The sequence below is a fragment of the Melopsittacus undulatus genome, chromosome 4 (assembly GCF_012275295.1).
Source record: "Melopsittacus undulatus isolate bMelUnd1 chromosome 4, bMelUnd1.mat.Z, whole genome shotgun sequence".
In the NCBI taxonomy this organism is placed as follows: domain Eukaryota; kingdom Metazoa; phylum Chordata; class Aves; order Psittaciformes; family Psittaculidae; genus Melopsittacus; species Melopsittacus undulatus.
Genome location: NC_047530.1, coordinates 79,496,864 through 79,518,313, shown reverse-complemented (window position 1 = coordinate 79,518,313; position 21,450 = coordinate 79,496,864). Strand labels below are relative to the sequence as shown.

General features: G+C 38.2%; 1 protein-coding gene across 3 annotated transcripts in view; it reads left to right on the top strand.

Annotated features, from left to right (window-relative positions):
* MGAT5 (alpha-1,6-mannosylglycoprotein 6-beta-N-acetylglucosaminyltransferase) overlaps positions 1-21,450 on the top strand; it is a 134,102-nt gene that overhangs the window by 58,403 nt on the left and 54,249 nt on the right. For all 3 annotated transcript variants that reach the window (XM_034061682.1, XM_034061681.1, XM_031053070.2), the window contains exons 4-5: positions 13,309-13,385; positions 14,919-15,008. In XM_034061682.1, coding sequence (XP_033917573.1) covers positions 13,309-13,385; positions 14,919-15,008 — 167 coding nt within the window. The remainder of the gene's footprint in view (positions 1-13,308; positions 13,386-14,918; positions 15,009-21,450) is intronic.

The window sequence follows — 21,450 nt, the reverse complement described above, 5'->3', positions numbered from 1 at the left end:
GAGATAATCTGAAAATCGTCGTAGAAGAAGGCATTTTGTTACATAACAGTTTGTAATTTTCCCAGAGCTGAAACATGTATGTATAAAAATACACATGATTTTTTCATGGTTTTCTTTATATTCAGCTGTTACACTATGAAATGATCACAGAGAACAAACATTTTAATGCTTACTTTAGACAGATTCATGTTAGGTGTTGTTAGTAATTTCAGTCTTTCTGTCTGTACTATAATATTTATGGAGCATCCTAACAACAGTAAGCTTAATATTTTTAGTATTTTTTTGTAAAGACTTCTTGAGTTTTTTTGGGGTTTTTTTTTCAAATCTTTTTTAACTTGGAGTTGCTGCTTAAAACTCCAAATTAAATTAAGCATTTTATAGCCTTATTGATCAGTGCAACAGAGCGGTGTTATTAGCACACATTCTTAGAAGAGAGCTGCTTCCAGTGGAGCTACTACATGCATTTATTATTTTTTGATTGAGCAGTCACAATACACAGAAACCTGATTCTATGGTCTATATGACCATGTCCCTTTATCTATGGAAAGCCTTTCTGAAATAAATGAAGCTTCATGCAGGCTTAAGCTGCACTTTGGTATCTATTGATACTGCTCATAAACCTTGGTAGTAAATAGCGGAGCCACTACTCATCCTGAAATCTGCATTTTGTCCTCACTGACCTTGTGTAGTTTACTGTGTGTTATTTACTACCTGACTAGATACAAGTCATAAAATAAGACATATTAGAATGACAGGAAGGTGATTATACTGTAAACATTTGTCCTCACTGCTGTTTATGACTGGACAAACTCAAGAGCAAAGCATTATATTTTTCTTGTAATTTAAAACTGACTACCATGGCAGGCTAGACTTGTCAATCCAAATGTGCTATTAGCTTTTCTTTATTGTGTATTTTAAGTATTAATAATGCTTTCATGGGAAAAAAAAATAGTACTCTTTTATCTGCAAACTAGGAAGAACAGGATGATAATAATTATTCAACAGAGTTCCACACAAAGCCTCTCCTCAATTTGAATTTTCTTTTAGTAGGTACATTGCTGTGTTCAGAATGTAGTCCTAAGAACACTTCATATGCTACATGTAGAGGATCAGAATAATCATAGAATCCTGATTTAGTTCAGGGCAAAGTTACTGAAATAAGTCCAGGTTCTGGTTTTATCTGACTTCAATAAACAAAACTGGTATGTGACCATGAGTCAGATTTATGGATTGCAAAATTCTCTTCTGTGACATTAAGGATACTGGCAATTGAAGCAGATATGGATTTTCAGAAAAAAATCCATTCATGTCCACCTTTTCTGTATAGACAACTACAGTAAATATTATAAAGAAGTATTTTTAGTATTAGAATGTATGGATATTTTCTTCAGTAAAGATATGCATTGGTTTTAGCTTAGCTCAGATACCAGTTTGAATGTGACTGTGGAAGTAATCCAGGTGACAGTGAAAGCCTGTATGTTGAGACACATTTGTCAATAGCAAAGTAGTTGAAAAATCAATTTGTTTAAAATACTGATACTTCTTAGTATTTAATTTTTGCCCACTCTTTGACATCTTGATGGCAAAATGTCTGTTGGTCCAGCAAAGTTCTTTCTTACAGTTAATAAAGTTGCAAAGTTACTTCTAATGCACTACACTCAAGCTAAACCCACCTTCAGTTTCCACAGTCTCTTGGTATTGCAACATGGAATCTATCATCCATCTTTCAAAAGAAGAATAAAAAAAAACTTCTATGTACTTTTTGATATTCTTTGTATTATTTTTTGGGATGTAGCTATTCAGATTTTGAGAGTGGTCACTGCAGCTGCCTGGGCAAATAAATTCACGTAGTTCGTGTTCCCCGAAGGAACAGATCTGCTTGTGGGCAGATGCCTGTAACTCGATGATAGTGTTAATAAAGGAATACACAGCCTTTGCAGCCTTACAGCTGTAAAAGCAGATGAAAAATTTCCTCTGAACTGTATGGATGAGAGAAGACCTAATAACGATGATATTAGTAACTCCTTTTCAAACAATTGTAACTATTGTTTCTAGTCAGGATATCACAAGAGCTACCAGATGCCTTCTAAAACTTTGATCAGCAAAAGTGACAGGCTGGGAGAGTTGGGCTTGTTTAGCTTGGAGAAGAGAAGGTTCTGGGGAGACCTTAGAGCAGCCTTCCAGTGCCTTCCAGGGTTTTGTTGCTGTTTTGGCATGTTAATATTAATGTTTTTTTCCCTTTTTAGTGAAAGGCATATATAACCAGGTCTAGAGAAAGGTGCCCCAGCCCATTGGCACTGAGGTTGGAACTACGTGATCTTGAAGGTCCCTTCCAAGATTCTGTGAACTTCTGTAGGCAGCATTAGTAACAGGAAGATGAAGTAAGACAGTTTCTTCAGGGAAAGCAGAATCATTAAGGAAGTACCTGGCTATCAAAGATACTAAAAAAAACCAACCCAAAACAACCAAACAAAAAAACCCAACAAACAAAAAATCCACAACCAAACAGTATCAACAAAACAAACAAGAAAAAAAAAACCAACCAAACATGTGTTCAACAAAACCAAAAATATGTTCAACAAAACCGAATGTAGTCTTGACTGTGTGAAGTGTTAGGCAGTGTGAGCCACAAAGTCCAGATAATCATTGGACCGGGAAGTGTCATAACTTGGAGTATTATGCTGAGATATAATCCATTATAAATCACTTCATGAAGGAATAAGCAATACCTCCTCTGAAAGAGCCTGACTGCAAAGGGAAGAGGAGGCACTGGCATAGGAAATGATCGAACTATTTAGCAGTTTGGAAAAAATACCTATCTTTGCTTTAGGGGTATTAATACAGCCAGAAGCTGAATAATCTCTGGCCAAACAGTAGCTATCATGGCTATTTATTTCTTATAATAGCCTAATAGAAGTGTTTGTGGCTTCCTAAAACCAGTTTTGATCAAATTTTAGCCTGTGCTTTTGACCACAGTAGCCTCAACAAGCAATTTTTGTGATAGGTACAGAGTGCACGACTTTTTCAGTTGAGTATCCTCTTCACTACCATACCGAAACCTGAGATAATGCTGGTATATTACATAGTGTAAGTAAAACATGATTTATATTTGTACTTCAGGCAGACATTCTAACATATTAAGAACATAACTCAGTGCATAAAATTTAGGGGCTGTTTGGAAATAAAGTTACTCATCACTTTACAAAGGTGTTTTCATTGGTTATGTGCCTCATTTGGCAAGAGATGGATAAAAGTGGTAGTACAGGTTTTGATGTTTTTTTTTATTTTGGGTTTTTTGGTTTGTTATTTTTAGATTTTTCCACCTCTGGCTGACAAGCATGGTATAGAACTGAGGTGGCAGCGATGGAATCTGAAATGGAAAATACTGCTTTGTGGTGATGTGTAGAGTTTTTGGCAGATAAAAGGATCTGAACAAAATACATGTGGATTATGCTTGCTCATAATAAGAAGGTGATAACAGTTGATAGGAGGAAATATTGAGGATTTAACAAGGACTGTAATTCAGCTGTCTGTGAAGTAGGTGAATTTTTATTTGATTGATTTTTGAATTACCATTTAGAGACCAGAAATCTCCCTTTTCAGACTCTCAGACAACTAGCATGATTAATGTACACATAGACTGTGCTGTTTTCATATTGTTAGTGTGTTTAGGCGCAATGTTGGCAGTGTGATACTACACCTGGTTTCTTCCTCTAAAGCTAGTTTTGCAGAATACTTTATTGAAGGAAGCCCAGGACCAAAACAGCTTCTATTCTCTTTTGGATTGAGTGAAAGTATAATAGAGCATGAGCTCTTAGCATCACAAATATCTTCGATACTAATCCCAAAAGAACTTCTGCTAGTGAGCAAAGCTGCAGAGATTATGTTAAAAAGCAAAGCTGTGGAGCACCTTATGTAGCTTGAGTGGGAGGTTAAGTGTTAGGGTTTTTTTTTACCTCTTTAGATCCATCTATGTGTAAAATCACAAGTATTGTGAGAGAGAAGACCTTAGGCCTACTGTAGGAGAGGATCAAGTTCAAGATCATGTTAAGGACCTGACTGAGCACAAATCCATGGGACCTCATGAAATCCATCCATGCGTCCTGAAGAAGCTGGCAAATGAAGTTGCTAAACCACTGTCTATCGTATTTGAAAAGTCATGGCAGTCAGGTGAAGTTCCCAATGACTGGAAAAAGAAAAACGTAACCCCCATTTTCAAGAACAGTGTCGTGATTTAAGCCCAGCTAGCAACCCAGAACCACACAGCCACTCGCTCACTCCCCTCCAATTCCCTCCTCCCCCCCCCCCCCCCAGCCCTGCTCCTGGAGGGATGGGGAGGAGAATCGAAAGAATGTAACACTCATGGGTTGAGATAAGAACAGTCCAGTAACTAAGGGATAACACAAACCACTACTGCTACCACCAATAATAATAATGATAAGGGAAATAACAAGGGAAGAGAATACAACTTCTCATCACCCACCGATCGATACCCAGCCCAACCAAGCAGTGATCTAGCCCTTCTGGGTAACTGCCCCCAGTTTATATAGTGGGCATGAGGTGCTGTGGTATGGAATACATCCTTGGCTAGTTTGGGTCAGGTGTCCTGTCTCTGCTTCTTCCCAGCTTCCCCTTCTCCCTGGCAGAGCATGAGACTCAGGAAGTCCTTGGTCAGAGTAAACATTACTGAGCAGTAACTAAAAACATCAGTGTTATCAGTGCTGTTCCCAGGCTGTCAAAACTACAGCACTGCACCAGCTACTAACAAGGAGAAAAATAACTGCTACTGCTGAACCCAGGAAAAATCGGAAAATGGATGACCCAGGGAATTACAGAGCAGTCAGTCTCACCTCTGTGCCTGGCAAAATCTTGGAGCAGATTCTCCTGGAAAGTAGGGATGTTGGAACTAGATGATCTTAAGATCCTTTCCAACCCTTCTATGATTCTGTACTTTTTCTTCTTCCCTCCTCAAAGATCTTGAACAACCTGGTGGTGTCAATGCTGACAATTTTCAACTGCTTCTTCAGAACCTCTATGTCATTTATGAAAGAGTAAATTGTTAGTAATGATGCTTATAAGGCTTCAAGGCTTCATCTGATTGGTTTCAGAAGCAATGAAGTCTTACTTTGTTTGCTTGCTTGCTTCCTTCCATCCTTCACACTTTCCCCCCACTCTTTCTTCCCCCTCCCCCCCCCCCCCCCCCCCCCCCCCCAGTCTTGTGTCTTTATTTATCCAACTTGTATTGGAAACGCTTTAAAGATATTTGGTAGTCATGCTTTCTGCATTTGTGGGGAGTAATGTATTCCTGTACACACAAGAAAGTATTAATCTAAACCTTGGGTGCCTTAAGACTTTTCATCAGCCTTCAGGACAGGAACCTTTGAGCCACCACCACAAATAACACGTTGGGTAAATGTAACATTGCTGGTTTGGATGTCATTAAATGGAAATGGGGAAATGTGAAGCCATGCCACTTTCAGGCAGAGCTTGTCTACATGACACTTCTGATATAGCTGAACCCATGGTTCCATGTGACATGCCCAAGATCAGATTGGTTTAAACAACTTGGTTTTTAACAGTTGTGCTTTTCTAAGATACCTACGGAAGAAATCCTTGATTTTGTGGAACAGTGTTGCACTGAGCATATTCCATCAGATAGGGAAATCTGCTTGCACAAACATGATCAAAGAATCAGTCCTTTGTTTTCTTTCTTCATGTGCTTTTGGTTTGGGGTTGGGTTGGGTTTTTTTTATATAAGCAAGGGGTGTGGGGTTTATGTATTGTGGGTTTGGTTTGCTTTGGGCTTTGTTGGGGGTGGGGTTTTTTTCCAAATTGTGAATTCTCCCTGTGTTCTTCTGGCAAGTATGGAAAAAACTTGATATAAGCAAACTAAAATAAACTGTTTCAATTTCTCAGACTTGAATAATAGTGGTGTTAATTCTAATTGCAAAACATTTTTTTTTAAATAAAGGGCCAAGGTGCTCTAAGGCCATTATCATCCCTTTTACTGTGCTTGTTCAGTGGAAAGCTAAGTTTTTGCTATGTGTAACTATGTAACACCTCAGATAGTCTAATTGTACCAGAACTATGCAAGACTGGTTGTTTAACCAATGTTCTTTTGCCTTGAAAAGTGCACTTCAGAAGATTTTAATTGTGTTTCTTTGATCCCATAAAAATGATCAAGTGAAGGCTCACCTTAAATCTTCCTCCACACTCTCCTTATATGTGGCTAGTACTTGGAGAACTCTTTCTAAGACTAAGAACAGCTAAGTTTCAGCTGTATGCAGCACTGCTCAGTAAGGGAGAATATTTTTGGTGTATCTGTTCAAAGTTCCTATAGCTTTTCTGCCTTATGCATTAACTTGTTCTGCTGTACTGGCTGTTGAGTTCTCTTTTAACACCTTTAGTGTTAACATCTTTGAAGTCACTCATTAGGATGCAGACTTCAGTATTTACTTGCCATTTAAGACATGATGGCTTGGATGCCTGTCAGGTATCTGGCATGCTCTGTGAATATGTAGTGAGGCAGGCTGACAAGTCATCTTTAGCTATGCTGCGAGCAGGCTTCTTAACGTTACTGTGGTGGGAAGGACCTTTGTCATGGTATTTCCATGTCCTCCTTCTTAAAGACTTGGGGCTGATACACTGAAGCCTTTTAGGTGAGGAAGAAGACTCAGGTAACTTCATGATCAGTTGATTTTCTTCCATGGCTGTCTTTCTGATGAACTTTGTTACACAGCCTCTTATAACAGTTTGTAACCATGGCTTGCCCCATAGTTCTGTACTTGCAGAGACAAATTGGTTTAAAAAAAGCTAAAATGGTGCATATTATTTTGACTTTCCAAAGCTGTCTTCCTGTCTTAAGTGGACTGCATTAGGCTTTTCTTTAGTTAACTTAGTATGTAAAATGTTCCATATGGTAATGTATCCTCGTTTCTTCCTAGTAGCTGGTACAGGGCTGTCTTTTGGCATTAATGTGGGAATAACATTGAAAACACACCAATGTTGTAGTTGTTGCTAAGTAATACTTACTCTAAATCAGGGACTTCCCAGTTTTTCGTGCTCTGCCAGTGAGGAGGGTCACAAGAAGCTGACAAGGATCATAGCCAGAACAGATGACCCAAACTAACCAAAGGGGTATTCTGTACCACAGCACATCATGCCCAGTATATAAACTCGGGGGAGTTACCCAGAAGGGCAGATCGCTGCTCGGGTCAGGCTGGGTATTGGTCAGTGGGTGGTTGTATTGTGCATTACTTGGGTTTTTTTTGTTTGATTGGTTTATGCCACTCTCCCTTTTATTACTCTTATTGTTGGTGTTGTTGTTATTTTACTTACTTTCAATTTTTAAACTCCTCTTATTTCAACTGATGGGGTTTACCTTTTTTTCCTGATTCTTCTCCCCACGGGGCTGGGGGAAGGAGCAAGCCATTGCATTTGTGATACTTAGTTGCTGGCTGGGGTTAAACCGCAACATCATGCTTAAAAAACAAACTAGTTGTCCCAACAGAACATCAGTGTGTACTGGATGTAATAGGATGTGGGCTGCACTGGTTGTAATAGCTAAGATTACAGTTTTCCCAGGGCGATGCTTTGCTTTGAATCATATTTATTGTGCCTTATTCATTGTATTACTTTTCTACACTGCATATAATATTACGCAGTTTTTCCCATTTTGCTGTCCATTTTCCTCCCACAAAGGCAGTAGCATGGAGCTTGGGAGAACTGTTTTTTCAAGCCTCACTGTTGCAACACAGTATAATAACTCTGCAGAAGACCACACGTGAACATTTTCCGCTGCAGTACTAAGCTGTATTAGTAATGCTGAAGGGGGCTGTTAGTGGTCCCCTGGGCTGCATTTTGATTAACCACTTGACTACTACTTGAATTCTTGTAACCCTGCATTGATTTCAGTTGTGTTAATGGGACACAGTGGCACAGCTGGTGTGAGGATGGACTAGCAGTAGAAAAGTTAATTTTCTTTATATCATACCAATGCTTTGCTACTGAAGTTTCTAAATTGTTAATAGAAAGTGTTCTGTGCTCTGCATTTAAAATCTTGAAACCTTTAGCTTTTTCATTGAGTATGTTGATAGTGCTTTCAGTTCACATTGCAAGTTCTCTCTTTAAATAAATCTTATCAGCTGGAGATTAAAAATGTGAATTAAATTAATGCATTAACTAGTGAGAGAAGGGAAAGGAGACCTTACACAAACAAAACCAGTCCTAACTACAATGTTGCGTCTAACTGTAGATACCAAATTTCTGAACTGAAATAGAAACAAAGGTTCCACGAATTTAAGTAAGAATAGTACTTTTATTTAATGATCAAAACCAGAAAGAAAACAAATAGGGATAAAATTGATGAATAGACTTGATCGGATATGATTACTCTGTCCTTTTAAGACTAAGGAAATTCCTGATTTTGAAAGATCTGCTGATGGGAAACAGTTTGAGTTGAACTATTATCTGTGCTGAATGTCATCAAAAGATATTCTAATATGCTTTTTTTGCACTAGTCTAAAAATCTGGGGGTTAGCCTCAGGGTTTTCAAGTATATAAAATTTGTGTCATATTAAATTCTCAAGATATTTCAATTCTCTGAAAAATGAAGAGTTGATCCTTAGCAGACTGGATAGGCTGCTGATATCAACGGTTTGCAATCTCAACAGTATTGTAGCTTTTTAATTTGCTTTAACCAATATTGCTGTTTTAAAACTTGTACGATAAATAGAATAGCTGTCAAACAACGATCTGTTGAGTGATTATAATTGTTATGCAGCTTACTGTCTTAGTGGATTATTTCTAGACTTCCTAACTGTCTGGTGGAGAAAATTCTTTTTAGCCCATTACAAAGCATATTATCTGAAAGACGTGCAATACGGGAAAAGGACATTATGTGTATGTAGCACTCACTGTTGCTTATTTTTACTGTTTTGCCAAAGAGTAACTAGGAAGCAATAAAAAATCAATTCTGTATCCCAGACTGTGTGCTTTTAACCACATAATTCTCTCTTGGGTATTTTAAGACCTTCACTAAAGCAAACAAAACCTGTGGACACAGAGTTTAATTGAAAGAGACAATGAAGACCTGCACCTGTGAACTTTTGTTTAAAGAAAGCGATGTCAAAGGCCTGAGTCTTTAGCCAGTATAGTTGTTCATACAGAGCAACTAGGGAGAAGTATCTTTTCCAGTACAAGGTTAGGTGGCTTAGCCTAAATCTGCTCATTTGTGCTAACGTGCCAGACTTTGCACTGAAATAACTGATGACTGTTCACGAGTTTGGTTTCACCTGCTGTGCACTAACTATCTCTGATGTAGAGCTATATATCTTTAAACAGCCACAGGCATTTGCAAAGTGAACATATGGCTCCTTTCTAAACACGTGGATGGAGTTTGTTAGTTATATTTTGAATGTCCTTATATGTTGAGTGTCCCAGGGTGTCACAAACAGAGCACTGTATTTAAAAAGTTTTTCAAATCTATATTTTTTGTGTGCTTTATCAAAATTTTCCATATATTTCCAGGATAATCTATAATAAGTGTAGGCTCTTAGGTTATAATATTCTCAGATTCATATTTTCGTTTTGTCAATGCATTGACCTTTAATGTAACAACATATGAGATAAATGTTTAATAATTATGCCTTTGCATAACAGCAGTCAAGAGGAGATAAGCTGTCCATGACTTCAAAAACACTTAGGTGCCTGTAGAGTAGAAATTAGTATAATGGCTCACAAAAAGCTTAAGATTAAAAAAATGTGTGTATTTACTACTGTTGCTTTGTACTGACTTGACAGTTGCTGTTTTTCTAAATGTTTTTGGCTGTAAGTTCTAAGGTTTGGATGGGAAAAATTATCTTAGAACTTGCATTTTAAATTACATAAATCCTAATTAAGGATTAAAATCCTTGTGGTTTTTCAAATACTATTTTCCAACAAAAGTAATTTTAATGTCTGGCTTAATAGTGTAGTTTTCCCATTCAGGAGAAAGCTATCCAATGTGAATTTGTTAACAGCATAGAACTTCTATCCAGACCTTTTTAACCAGAATCTTCAGAAGATATTAGGGTGTGGGTTTTTTCATCACCTCCAAATGATGAAAACACTGAAGTCTGGACTTGTTTTTTAATACTTGCTTTTCATGTTTTGAAAAATCCAGATGTGTAGGTCTGCATTCCCAGGGTTCCACCTGCTTCATCTCCCTTGACTGTGTGATACATTCAAAATTGTAAATTGCTGGTATCTGGTTGAGGTAGATCCCAGCTGTCCATGGGATATGCAAGGTTTGTTCACCTCTGGATTCCTGCTTAAGAAGACCAGCTTCTAGCTGGCATGGATGATCAAAGTCCTATTGCTGGCAAGGAGGGAGAAATATGTCAGGTACTCTTGAAAATACTGTTAGAGACATTAATACTCACCAAGCATTTCAACATGGTTAGAGGTGATAAAAGTGGGCATTAGTGTTCTGTGTTCCCTATCCATATAGATTATCCTAGAAAGATCAGTATGCTGTTTGTATGTATGAACAAGAGTGAGACTGAGCTGGGAAAGCCCTAGTGCAGCTGGCAACAGGGGAGATCAGAAGCCTGAGAAAATCTATAGCTTGTGCTGACATAAATGTCTGGCTCTTGCTTTTAACTTCTTGGTATGGACAGGAACAGTGAGAGCGGGGAGGGTCGACCTTCCACTTCGAAGGTATCTGTATGCAGGCCTGCAACAGCTTATACAAGCTGTTGAAGTGTATGGCTGGTGTAATATATTACTGTTGGAAGCAGATCTTGTAAATACAGGGATCCTGTAAAACCTTGCGAACAGTGAACAGTAGCAAAGGTCTGCCCATCTACAAAAACACACTTGCATGTAGAAATTGTTTTTATGCATGACAAAAGCAAACAGGTATCCGGCAGCTGCACCCCCCAAAGGACTGTCATTACCAGAATCACAGACCCACCTCCACTTTGCTTCCTCTGTAGTGGCAATCAAAACATTGGGTTTGGTTTCAAGTAATACTTTTGGGCAAGAACGATTTTTAACTGATTCCGTATCAGTGCTCCAACCAAGAGTCAAGTGAGTGGTAGTGTTGGCATGATGATTGGTGGGTAGTGATTGAGGAAGAATACTCCTGAATAAAGTACTGTTGTGGAGGAAAAGGTATATGGAAATGGATGCTGAATACCAGTAATAATATCTTCACTTTAAGTGTTTAATAATTGTCTCTTACCTTTCTGAGTTTTGCTAAGTACAGTTCTTTGAATATATATAGGGCAGCCATGTTTGAGTCTTGAGACTTGTTTGAATAGAACTGGACAGACATTCAGAATTTTCAACCCTAAGTTCAGTATGATGCTGAAAGTTGGACTTTCCCTGGGGTTAAACTTCACCTCTGATGCTATATCATAGATTTCAGATGTCTTTTATGTTTTAGGAAGGTCTGAAATTTGACATGCCTTATGAAAAGCTCCCTACTTATTTTGTTGTCAGGCTTATGAGTTTGTATAAAAAATACCAAATAAAAAAAAAACAGCCAAAATAACAAACAAAGAAAGAAACCCAACCCAACAACAACGAAAAAGCCAAACAAACAAAACAAACAAGAATAGAAAAAAAAACAAAAAAACCCAAAACAAATAAAAAACCCAAACAAACAAAAAAAAAGGACACAGTTTAGATTGTAAAGCTCTTCTAATGGCATTATATTTGTTCCTGAAAATTGCCATCATTTTAACCTCTTCAGTTTAATGTAGGTTTATTACTGTTTGATCTCAAGCAGTGACTTCAGTGGGATTAAAGTGAAAGGTCTAATTTCTGAGCTCCAGTCCCAGAAAGCAAAAAGTCTCACTGATATTTAGCTGTGCTGACTGAATTTGGAAGATGCTTCTAAACTGTTACTTGCTATGTGTTTTCTTACTTGGAGCAGCAATCAGAGCTGTAGATGTCAGTGGTCTAGTCTGTAAGAGGATAAGAAGATAGGGAGATAATTTTGAAAGTGCTTATTGATTTGAAATTATAAAGCCATGCTACAAACTACTTTGCTTCAGTGTTATTGTCACTGGCAGTACAACTCAGTTTATCAAATTACTCTGCTGCTGCAGAGTGCCAAATTGGTGTCTTCCTTCTGGCATGATTCTTCTTTTCCCCATGCGCTTCATTTTGAAATGCTTCACTCACATTTCAAGCTTTATCTTTAAAAGAAACTATTTGCAAAACATTTGAAAATACTCAGGTAGATCAGATAGGTTTTGTATGTAATACAGTGTTCTAATGTTTATCTACTGATCTTGTCGCTATTCTTTTCTAATACTGCAACCTTCCTCCCCCCATCCCCAAGATCTCCAATTAGCACATTTTGGGTGAAGTCATGCAGTGTAACTTCCAAAGCATGAGGTGTTCCTAGGTTGATGGATGCCTGGCTTTAATGATCTTGATTCTTGACTGTGGGAAAAGCCAGCAGTGGTGTAGATGTACTTTAGATAAAACTTTGGGATGAACTACCTAAATTGAAAACCTTATCCTCTATGGACTTCGGCAAGAATCTCTCCACCATCTTAATTTTTCTTGAATTCAAGGCCTGTGTCAGAGGGCTCTTCTGTCTTAGAAGAAGGTCTCATACTGGAGTTGGATGTGTCAGTGTCCTTTAACACTGCTCCTTTTTCCTTGGCTCATGGGCTAGAAATATTACTCTGTATTACATCCTTTAATTTGTTGCAAAAATCTAAAATGATAAAATATTAAAATAGGCAAAAAGGAAAAAAATCTTGAAAGACCATATGAAATATTTCTCATTAAATATGATACAGTGTTATTCAGTTGTAAAATTAGATCATATTGCAACATTTATTAATTGGGTCATATATCTCATGCCAAGTTTCAGATCATGGGTAGTATTTGATAAAATGATAACAGAACTTGAAAAAACAGTTTTTATGTTTAAAAGCAATACACATCTCAAAACATTTGACAATCAGAACCAAATTGTTGCAAGTTAGTAGGTTTAAAGCACACTTTGATGAGGAAGATATTTTACTTTTTATTATTGTTAGTGTAGATTAGTTTGATTTTTAAGTCTTTGTAGACAAGTTTCTGTAAATCAGCACTTTTACTGCAAGTCAGAATTGAAATATATGCAACCATTTTCTTCTGTAGTCAAAAAGGGCACACTGAGTTTTAATGTTATAGCAGATACTACACAGTAGGACTCTTCAATCAGTCTGGATTGTGGATTCATGAAAATAAAAGGAAGGATTCATTAGGCCACCTCTCAGAACTATAAAATGAAATTCAGTTATGGCTTATATGTCTCTTTAGATCTCATAAATGGAGCCCAAGAACAGTGTGAATTGCCTCCTATGGATGGTTTTCCTCACTGTGAAGGGAAAATAAAGGTAAGTGAACTGGTTTTAATCTTATTCTGTGTGTTCTTCTAAAATCTGAACCTATGTTGCAAGAGGTCGGTGCTCAGAAGGTGTAAAACAGGAGCAACTGTGTCAAAAAGGGAATGTTTAGGTATCGCTACAGTATTACTTACCTCAGGCCTCTGATACTACTGCTGCAGAGAAGTGGCATCCTATTAAAACAGGAATAAAATGCCATGTTATATTAAATGTGTATTATTATTATTATTATGTATTATATTATTTATTATTATGTGTTATGGTTTGTATATTTATGATACTTAATAAAAGGCCTTATTATTTGTATGATGTCTTGCTATTCAGGAAACCCTGTTTTCTTCCTCATTATGAGTCATTTGGCATTCTCCTACCCCAGGACTTGGATTCTGTGTGTACCTCTGTCCAGCCCTTTTTCTGTTTCAGCAAAACATTTGTTTATGCTTCTTTCCGCTCTTTGCCAACAGTGCTGTTGGGTCCTCCCTTCCCCTTTATTAGGAAAAGCATTCTGCCTCTTCTTGACCACAAGCTAAAGCAACCAGAACTTTGGGGTTCACAGTTAATTCTACATAAATCATATATATTACTAATAATGAAGTTTGAAAAGCAAAATATGGAAAGCCATCAGACTTCAGTTGGAAAGGAAAAAAGCAAAACAAAACACTTCTTCCCTTTTTCTCCTCCCACCCCCCAAACCAATAAACACCCCACAAAACAAACAAGACAAAAACATTCATAACAACAGACTTGCTAAATGGAGGGTTTGGAGGTTTTTTTTTTCACCAAGATACATTTCAAATGTAAGGACACTGTTTTAGTAGTAGGCACAAATGTAAAATGGCCGAACACTTAAATTGTATTACTTAACAATTATACCTGTTTCTGATAGTGAAAAGAAATAACTACCAAAATATATGTGAAATCATGTTGCCTTTTTCCTCTAAATAAAATTTATAGGCAATAGTATTTAAAAATCCCAAAACCGTGTCTCAGATCTCTGGTCTGTGTTTTGATCCATTTTGACAAACTGGCTGCATAGTGACTATGTAATATATTATTTGAATATTAAAATATGAATTTAAATTAATAACTTCCTTCTGCAGAAATGACAAATTCTTGACAGAATCAGGCAGATTTCAATCTTAGCAACTGAAATGGTCTGTTAAATTCCAGAGGAAGTGTAACACGGAGGGGGGGAAACAATGCTGTCAACTCCAACCACCCCCATATGTCTGCACCCTGATTATATCCTCCTTTTGATATTTGTCTCTGCTTGCCTGGTTACCAGTTTGTATAAACTGTGCTCGCATCTGGTATGTAGTTACTTTCCCAACATAGCTGAATGCAGAGATGCAGTATGCTGCAAAATGTTAATATAAAATTCCTTTTTTGCCATTTGTATTTTTCATCAAGATGGATATGGTCGCTTGCAGCTTTCCCCGTTATTTCTGAGTTCAAGTGTGAAATAGTAGAGAGTTATTATGTGGTACTTCAATCTAACAGACTGTGGTTTTGTTTCTGTTTCAGTGGATGAAAGATATGTGGCGATCGGATCCCTGTTATGCAAGTTATGGTGTAGATGGGTCCACATGCTCCTTTTTTATTTACCTCAGTGAGGTTAGTAATCTATTAATCTGCAAAAGGGAAATATCATTTTTTTGGTAACTGCAAACTTTACTCAAAACAAATCATAACTCTTCAGAAAAAAAAAATTATAAGGTGGAAAAAGCTATTAAAACAGAATTATTATGAAGTGATTTGTTATTAATCATAAGTCCTCCAGAGTTTTCTAGCCTGGAGAATTCTAATGTTTATAACTGAAGTGATCTAAGTAACAACTCTCCAGGGAGTCCACACTGGGTATCCTGTTAAACCTAAGTATGAAGCTCAGTCATAGATTCTTGCCTCTGCACATTTTTTTCTGTTGCTTTCAGTGCAATTCCTAGGGTAGTAGTAGGGGGAGGCATTTTAGGGGGGGCATTTGGAATGTAAAATTTGGAAATTAGAACTAAATGAACAGTAGAACATTCTCCGAAGCAGCATGGCCACTTCCTGCTTGGAGACTGTTCATGAATTGCAGAGTCTGTTAACAGAAAACAAAAACCCCATGAAAGTCACATTTTTTAATGAAGTAGCACATATATTGGCTAAAGCTTTCAGTACCTGTCAGAACCAAAAAAAAAAACAGTTTCGTACACAGCTGAGTAAATTTCATGCCCTGGTGGGTTTTTGTACAGGCTGTTTCTTGCATAACACTTTTTTTCCAAGAATGAATTTTGTCTATCAGTTACTATGAGCTCCATTGCTGGCTTGTGGTTCTTGTGCCAGAAAGTCAGGTGTATTTGATCACTTGACCTATTATTACTAAAATTTTGGTAACTTAATGGCAGCTGATCTTGGAAATAGTATTGATACCTAGTAGCTTACTCTTTGTAAAGAACTGCAGGAGCCAGTATGGCTGCTGAATTGCAAACTGATACTAATTTTGCAGTTTCTGCAGGATTGGGGAGTGGGGCTGGGATTTTAAATTACATATCTGAGATTATAACTGTAGGTCTACTAGATAAGTAACTGTTGTAATGAAAGCAGTTTACTCAGTTGACTGTCGTGAACTTTTTTGGGGACACTGCTTGAAGCAGCAGTAATAGTTAAATGCATATCCAAAACGTGTCTGAAGAAATAAAAAAGGCTGGGTTGAATCACAGATTTTACTCACTCCAATGCTAGTACCAAGTGTTGAGCTGTTTATGGGCTATGAAGCTGGGGAAGGAAAAGATACAGTATGACTATATTACTTATCCTGTTATTTATCATAAAAGCTGGAGATACGGTTTTGAAATAATCTGAAGTGAACCTGGGTTTCAGCTAAAAGGTTATGTTTTAGCAAAGTGGAGTTACATTTGTGCATTAGTATTCTGTCAGCCAGCAAGTGCTTTGTGTTTTTAATGCAGATGTATTTTAGAGATGAAGATGCATGTCAGCTGAATGTGAGAATCTAATATTCTTAAATGACATTTGTTATTTTGTATTTCTGTATTAAAATCACAGCATCTTCTGTAACAATCTTCTCTGATCATCAGTTTTGAAAACTCAGTAGATGCTCAGTTTAGCTCATCTTCATGGCAAAACTGAAGCAGATTTATAGGATCATAGAATCATAGAATAGTTAGGGTTGGAAAGGACCTTCAGATCATCTAGTTCCAACCCCCCTGCCATGGACAGAGACACCTCACACTAAACCATATCACCCAAGGCTTCATCCAACATGGTCTTGAACACTGCCAGGGATGGAGCATTCACAACCTCCCTGGGCAACCCATTCCAGTGCCTCACCACCCTAACAGTAAAGAATTTCTTCCTTAGATCCAATCTAAACCTCTGCTGTTCAAGTTTCAACCCATTACCCCTTGTCCTATCACTACAGTCCCTAATGAAGAGTCCCTCTCCAGCATCCCTGTAGGCCGCCTTCAGATACTGGAAGGCTGCTATGAGGTCTCCATGCAGCCTTCTCCAGGCTGAAGAGCTGTAACTTTCTCAGCCTCTCTTCAGAGGGGAGGTGCTCCAGCCCCCTGATCATCCTCGTGGCCCTCCTCTGGACTTGTTCTAACAGTTCCATGTCCTCTTTATGTTGAGGACACCAGAATTGCACACAGTACTCCAAGTGAGGTCTCACGAGAGCAGAGTAGAGGGGCAGGATCACCTCCTTTGACCTGCTGGTCACGCTCCTTTTGATGCAGCCCAGAATACAGTTGGCTTTCTGGGCTGTGAACACACACTGAAGCCGGCTCATGTTCATTTTCTCATTGACCAACACCCCCAAGTCCTTCTCTGCAGGACTGCCCTGAATTTCCTTTTTGCCCAACCTGTAGCTGTGCCTGGGATTGCTCCGACCCAGGTGTAGGACCTTGCACTTGGCATGGTTAAACTTCATGAGGTTGGCATCAGCCCACCTCACAAGTGTGTCAAGGTCCCTCTGAATGGCATTCCTTCCCTCCAGTGTATCAACAGAACCACACAGCTTGATGTCATCTTGCTGAGGACACACTCAATCCCGCTGTCCATGTCACTGACAAAGATGTTAAACAAGACCGGTTCCAACACCGATCCCTGAGGCACACCACTCATTGCTGTTCTCCAGCTGGACATTGAGCCGTTGACCACAACTCTTTGCATGTGACCACCCAGCCAGTTCTTTATCCACCAAGTGGTCCGCCTATCAAATCGATGTCTCTCCAATTTAGAGACAAGGTTGTTGTGTGGGACAGTGTTGAATGCTTTGCACAAGTCCAGATAGATGACATCAACTGCTCTACCCCTGTCCATCATTTCCGTAGCCCCGTCATAGAAGGCCACCAAATTGGTCAGGCAGGATTTCCCCTTAGTGAAGCCATGCTGGCTGTCACCAAGCACCTTGTTGTTCTTCATGTGCCATAGCATGCCTTCCAGGAGAATCTGCTCCAAGATTTTGCCAGCCAAATGGCTGTTTTTTTCCAAGAGTCAAGGGATTTAAAATTTTTCTGTAAGCAGCGATACTGAATTTGGGCAAATTCTCATTTCATGATGGAACAACACAACAGTCTATGTGTATATTTATGAACTTCAAACAAGAGTCCCATACTTTTTTTTTTTAAAGTGTTTTCCCATGACAGAATCTAAAAGTAATATTGGGTGAGAATGTTGTTAACCTTGAGTTTAAATTTGGCATTCTTAATCCTATGATTAATGCCCAGCAGCAGAGGTTGACAGCTTAAATGTTTGCGAATACAAGCATGAAATGAAATTCTAATAACACTACACTGATGTGGATTTATGAGGTGTGTTGGCTGCTAAGGATAACTTGGAAATGCTGTTGTGAGAGTAATTTGTCAAAGTGGACAATGATGAAGAGTTGACAGTTTATACTATGGTTGCTCAGCTGAATGATAAATGTGCCTACAGAGCTCTCAAGTCAAAACTGCTGATTTAAAATATTAGAATGCATTAGGGTGCTGGGAGGATATTATGGTTAAGATTTTTCTACTTTAAGGTTACAGTGTAGGAGTAAGATGGTTGTGTACACATGCTTTGTTCGAAAAGGCAATATATACATCAAATTATGCACAACTTCTGTTTGAAAAGATAGAATATGCATCAAATTGTGTATGTCACCTTTTCTCTTGAAACTGCCTCTGAGATCTAGTGTGACAAGTGCCTGTGCTCTTTCATACTCATTTGGGATCTACTTTTTTCTTCAGAAGGAGTTCAGTTAGGATATTGTGTTAGACTCACCTAGCACTCTTTGTAATACGATTTTAAACTTGTAAACAAAGCAGCCTGAAATAATACCTCTTGGTATGGAATATAGGTCAGGACCACAGAGATACAAAGTAACTTGTCCACAGTTTAGTCAAAGGTTTAGAAATAAAAACCAGTCTTTGGGTATCTGTGGTGTGCCTGTTTTGTTTCCACCCTGTGTGTCTGCAAAATAGAACAGCACAGTCAAAATCCGTGCTGCCCCAAGTAATCTCTACTGAAGAGCCTGCACAAGTGCAAGTGTTAACAGTTCTGCCTCCTCTAGTTTGCTTTGGATGGCACTCCTACAAGAGCGCAAGAACAACTAGCTGAACAGCTCTTCTCCTCATGTCTTGGCTGCTTGAGCGGAATGGGAGGTGAGTGTGGCAGTAGAAGGAAAGTGAGAAGCAATCCAGCATTTCAGGCTTATGTTTTTTTTATTTAAAGCCATCCCCTCTACAAACTTGCACATAAAGCTGCAAGAATTTTCACACTTCCATCTTGAAGTTTTGCTGAAGGCACTGGCTCACTTCTGATGCATGATATGCAACTGTGCAGTCCTCATAACGCTAATTGTGCTGGAACCTTTGAAGACTGGAGGAGACAGAAATGGCCTGAATAGTAAAACCAGACTTACATTCTTTTAAATAACAGAGCAAGACAGGAATTAGAAGTAGCAAAAATTGAAAAACAAGTTAAGATAAGGTTTCTGGATAGTTGGGACTTGTTTCCGTTTAACTGTGATACAGACTTGCCCATTGAAAAGAGTTGCTTCCTATAAACTCAGCATTTAGTTATGAAAAAGACAGTTGTTTAACACTGTAATGTCACTGGCACAGTTATAATTTTCACAGATGGCATTGCCTCTGGGGAGAAATGTGAAGAAATTAATTTCTAGACAGTACAAAAATATATTTCACTGCAAAATGTCAGTTTGCATCTGAAGAATTAAGCTTTTAAAAATATCTTCTAGCAAATGAATTTTTCACAGTTTCCCAGCTTAAGGAAAAAGAAAAAAAAAAAAAGAAAGAAAGTGTAGGGGTCTTATTGCTCCTCTTCTTTATCTAGACATGTGCTTTCTCTGAGGGCTTTCACTTTCTGCCACACAGGAGTGGAACTACTGCTGTGCTTGCTGGTCAGCCAGCAGCTGTGATGCAAGCTACCACTGCCCAGAGGTCACTGCATGGATGCTTACCTGCTGGAGCTGGGCAGGTCTTACTAAAATCCCAGTCTTTGTATCTCCAGTTGCCTTTCCAGATACAAGGGTAATTTTTGGTACCCATCTTGGAAGAGTATCCAACATTTCAAAAGACTAAATTTCAGAGACCAATCTGCAAAGCTCCTATAGCTTCTGAGTGTGTGCTATTATGTCATTAGAGAGAATTCTTATTTTGAGTCCTTCAGACTTGATGGAAACAAGAATCTATGGTTTCATTGCAAGAATGTTTTTCTTTATGCTGTTTCTTTTGCTTTGAGGGAAAAGGCAGAAAAATACAAACTGAAGGTGATTTTGATTGTGGGTTTGTTTCTAGAAGCCAAGCTGTAGTCTGAAGCATACTTTAGTGAAAACACCTAGGAATCATAATTATACAGATTCCCCAAATCCTTGTGGATTTGCTAGTTTAGTACCATTTGCTCACATCTGTGTGGAAGTCCCCTTTCCACAACTTTTGCTGCTTGTGTAAGCTATTTTCTGATATTGAGGTGAGTTAATGATTTGCATTTCTTCAGTGTAGTGTAGCATTAAACCAGCTTCTTTGAATTCTGCTTAGAAAATTTACAAAAATAGTATTTTCTGTAAAGCAGCAACAGCTTGAACTTCTTCAGTCATCTTGTGTAAGTCTCTAAGAAATTTAAATGCTAATGATAGCCAGCACTTTGTCCCCAGATTGGTCTAGATCTAGGTGATTTGGGCTTAGTTATCTTTTCTGCTTCTGTCACTTTAAACTGGGATTAGTCTGTCTTTTTGGAAAAGGCATAGATGCTAGTGTAAGAGAGGAATCAAATTTTGTGCACATTACTGAAGTTATATGAGAGACCATTTGTTGATTGATGATTATAAAATTTCATATTCTGGTGTCACCTGGACTGCAGGTACCTAACACCCAATGTTTGAGATTGCCTTTGGAAACAACCAAATCCAAAATTACCTGTACGCTCCTCCATTTCACTAAACAGGCAGACAGTCATCTTACAGATTTTGTAGCACCTTCAAATGACTACCTATCATTGAGGACATGCTAAACAAAATGTAGGTAGTACAGTTTCCAGAGGATTTGAGAAAGTCACCTGGGAGCAGTTCTTTCACATCAAATTCTCAAATGGATTTCCTAGGTGAACATTCTGAGTTCTCTGTCTGCCTTCATACTGCCTAATAAATTCAAACTTGCACCTTCTTTCACCAGATATTGCAGCACTGTTTTCTTTTCTTACCCACTCTGGGACTAACATAAGATATTTAACAGCAGTACTTCACCATGGATAGAAGTACATTGAGCAATAACACTGTTCACCTGATGCAGTAAGAAAGTTGCTTTAGTTTCTCTATACATGTGTTGCACCTGCCCTTTGGAAGTGTCCAAAATGAAGATTATCCCAGGTATTTTGAGAAAGTGCCTTTTCACTTTCTGCTTTATTAAATTCCCACTGTGACTTCTAAAAGCATAAAGGACTTTCTGAAATTTTGGGTGCAGGGAGTTCCTGACAAACTACTTCCATTCAGTCTGGAAGATGCTCAACTACCCTACTGGTACACCTTTGACATGCCAGGTTTTTAGAAGTGTGTTTG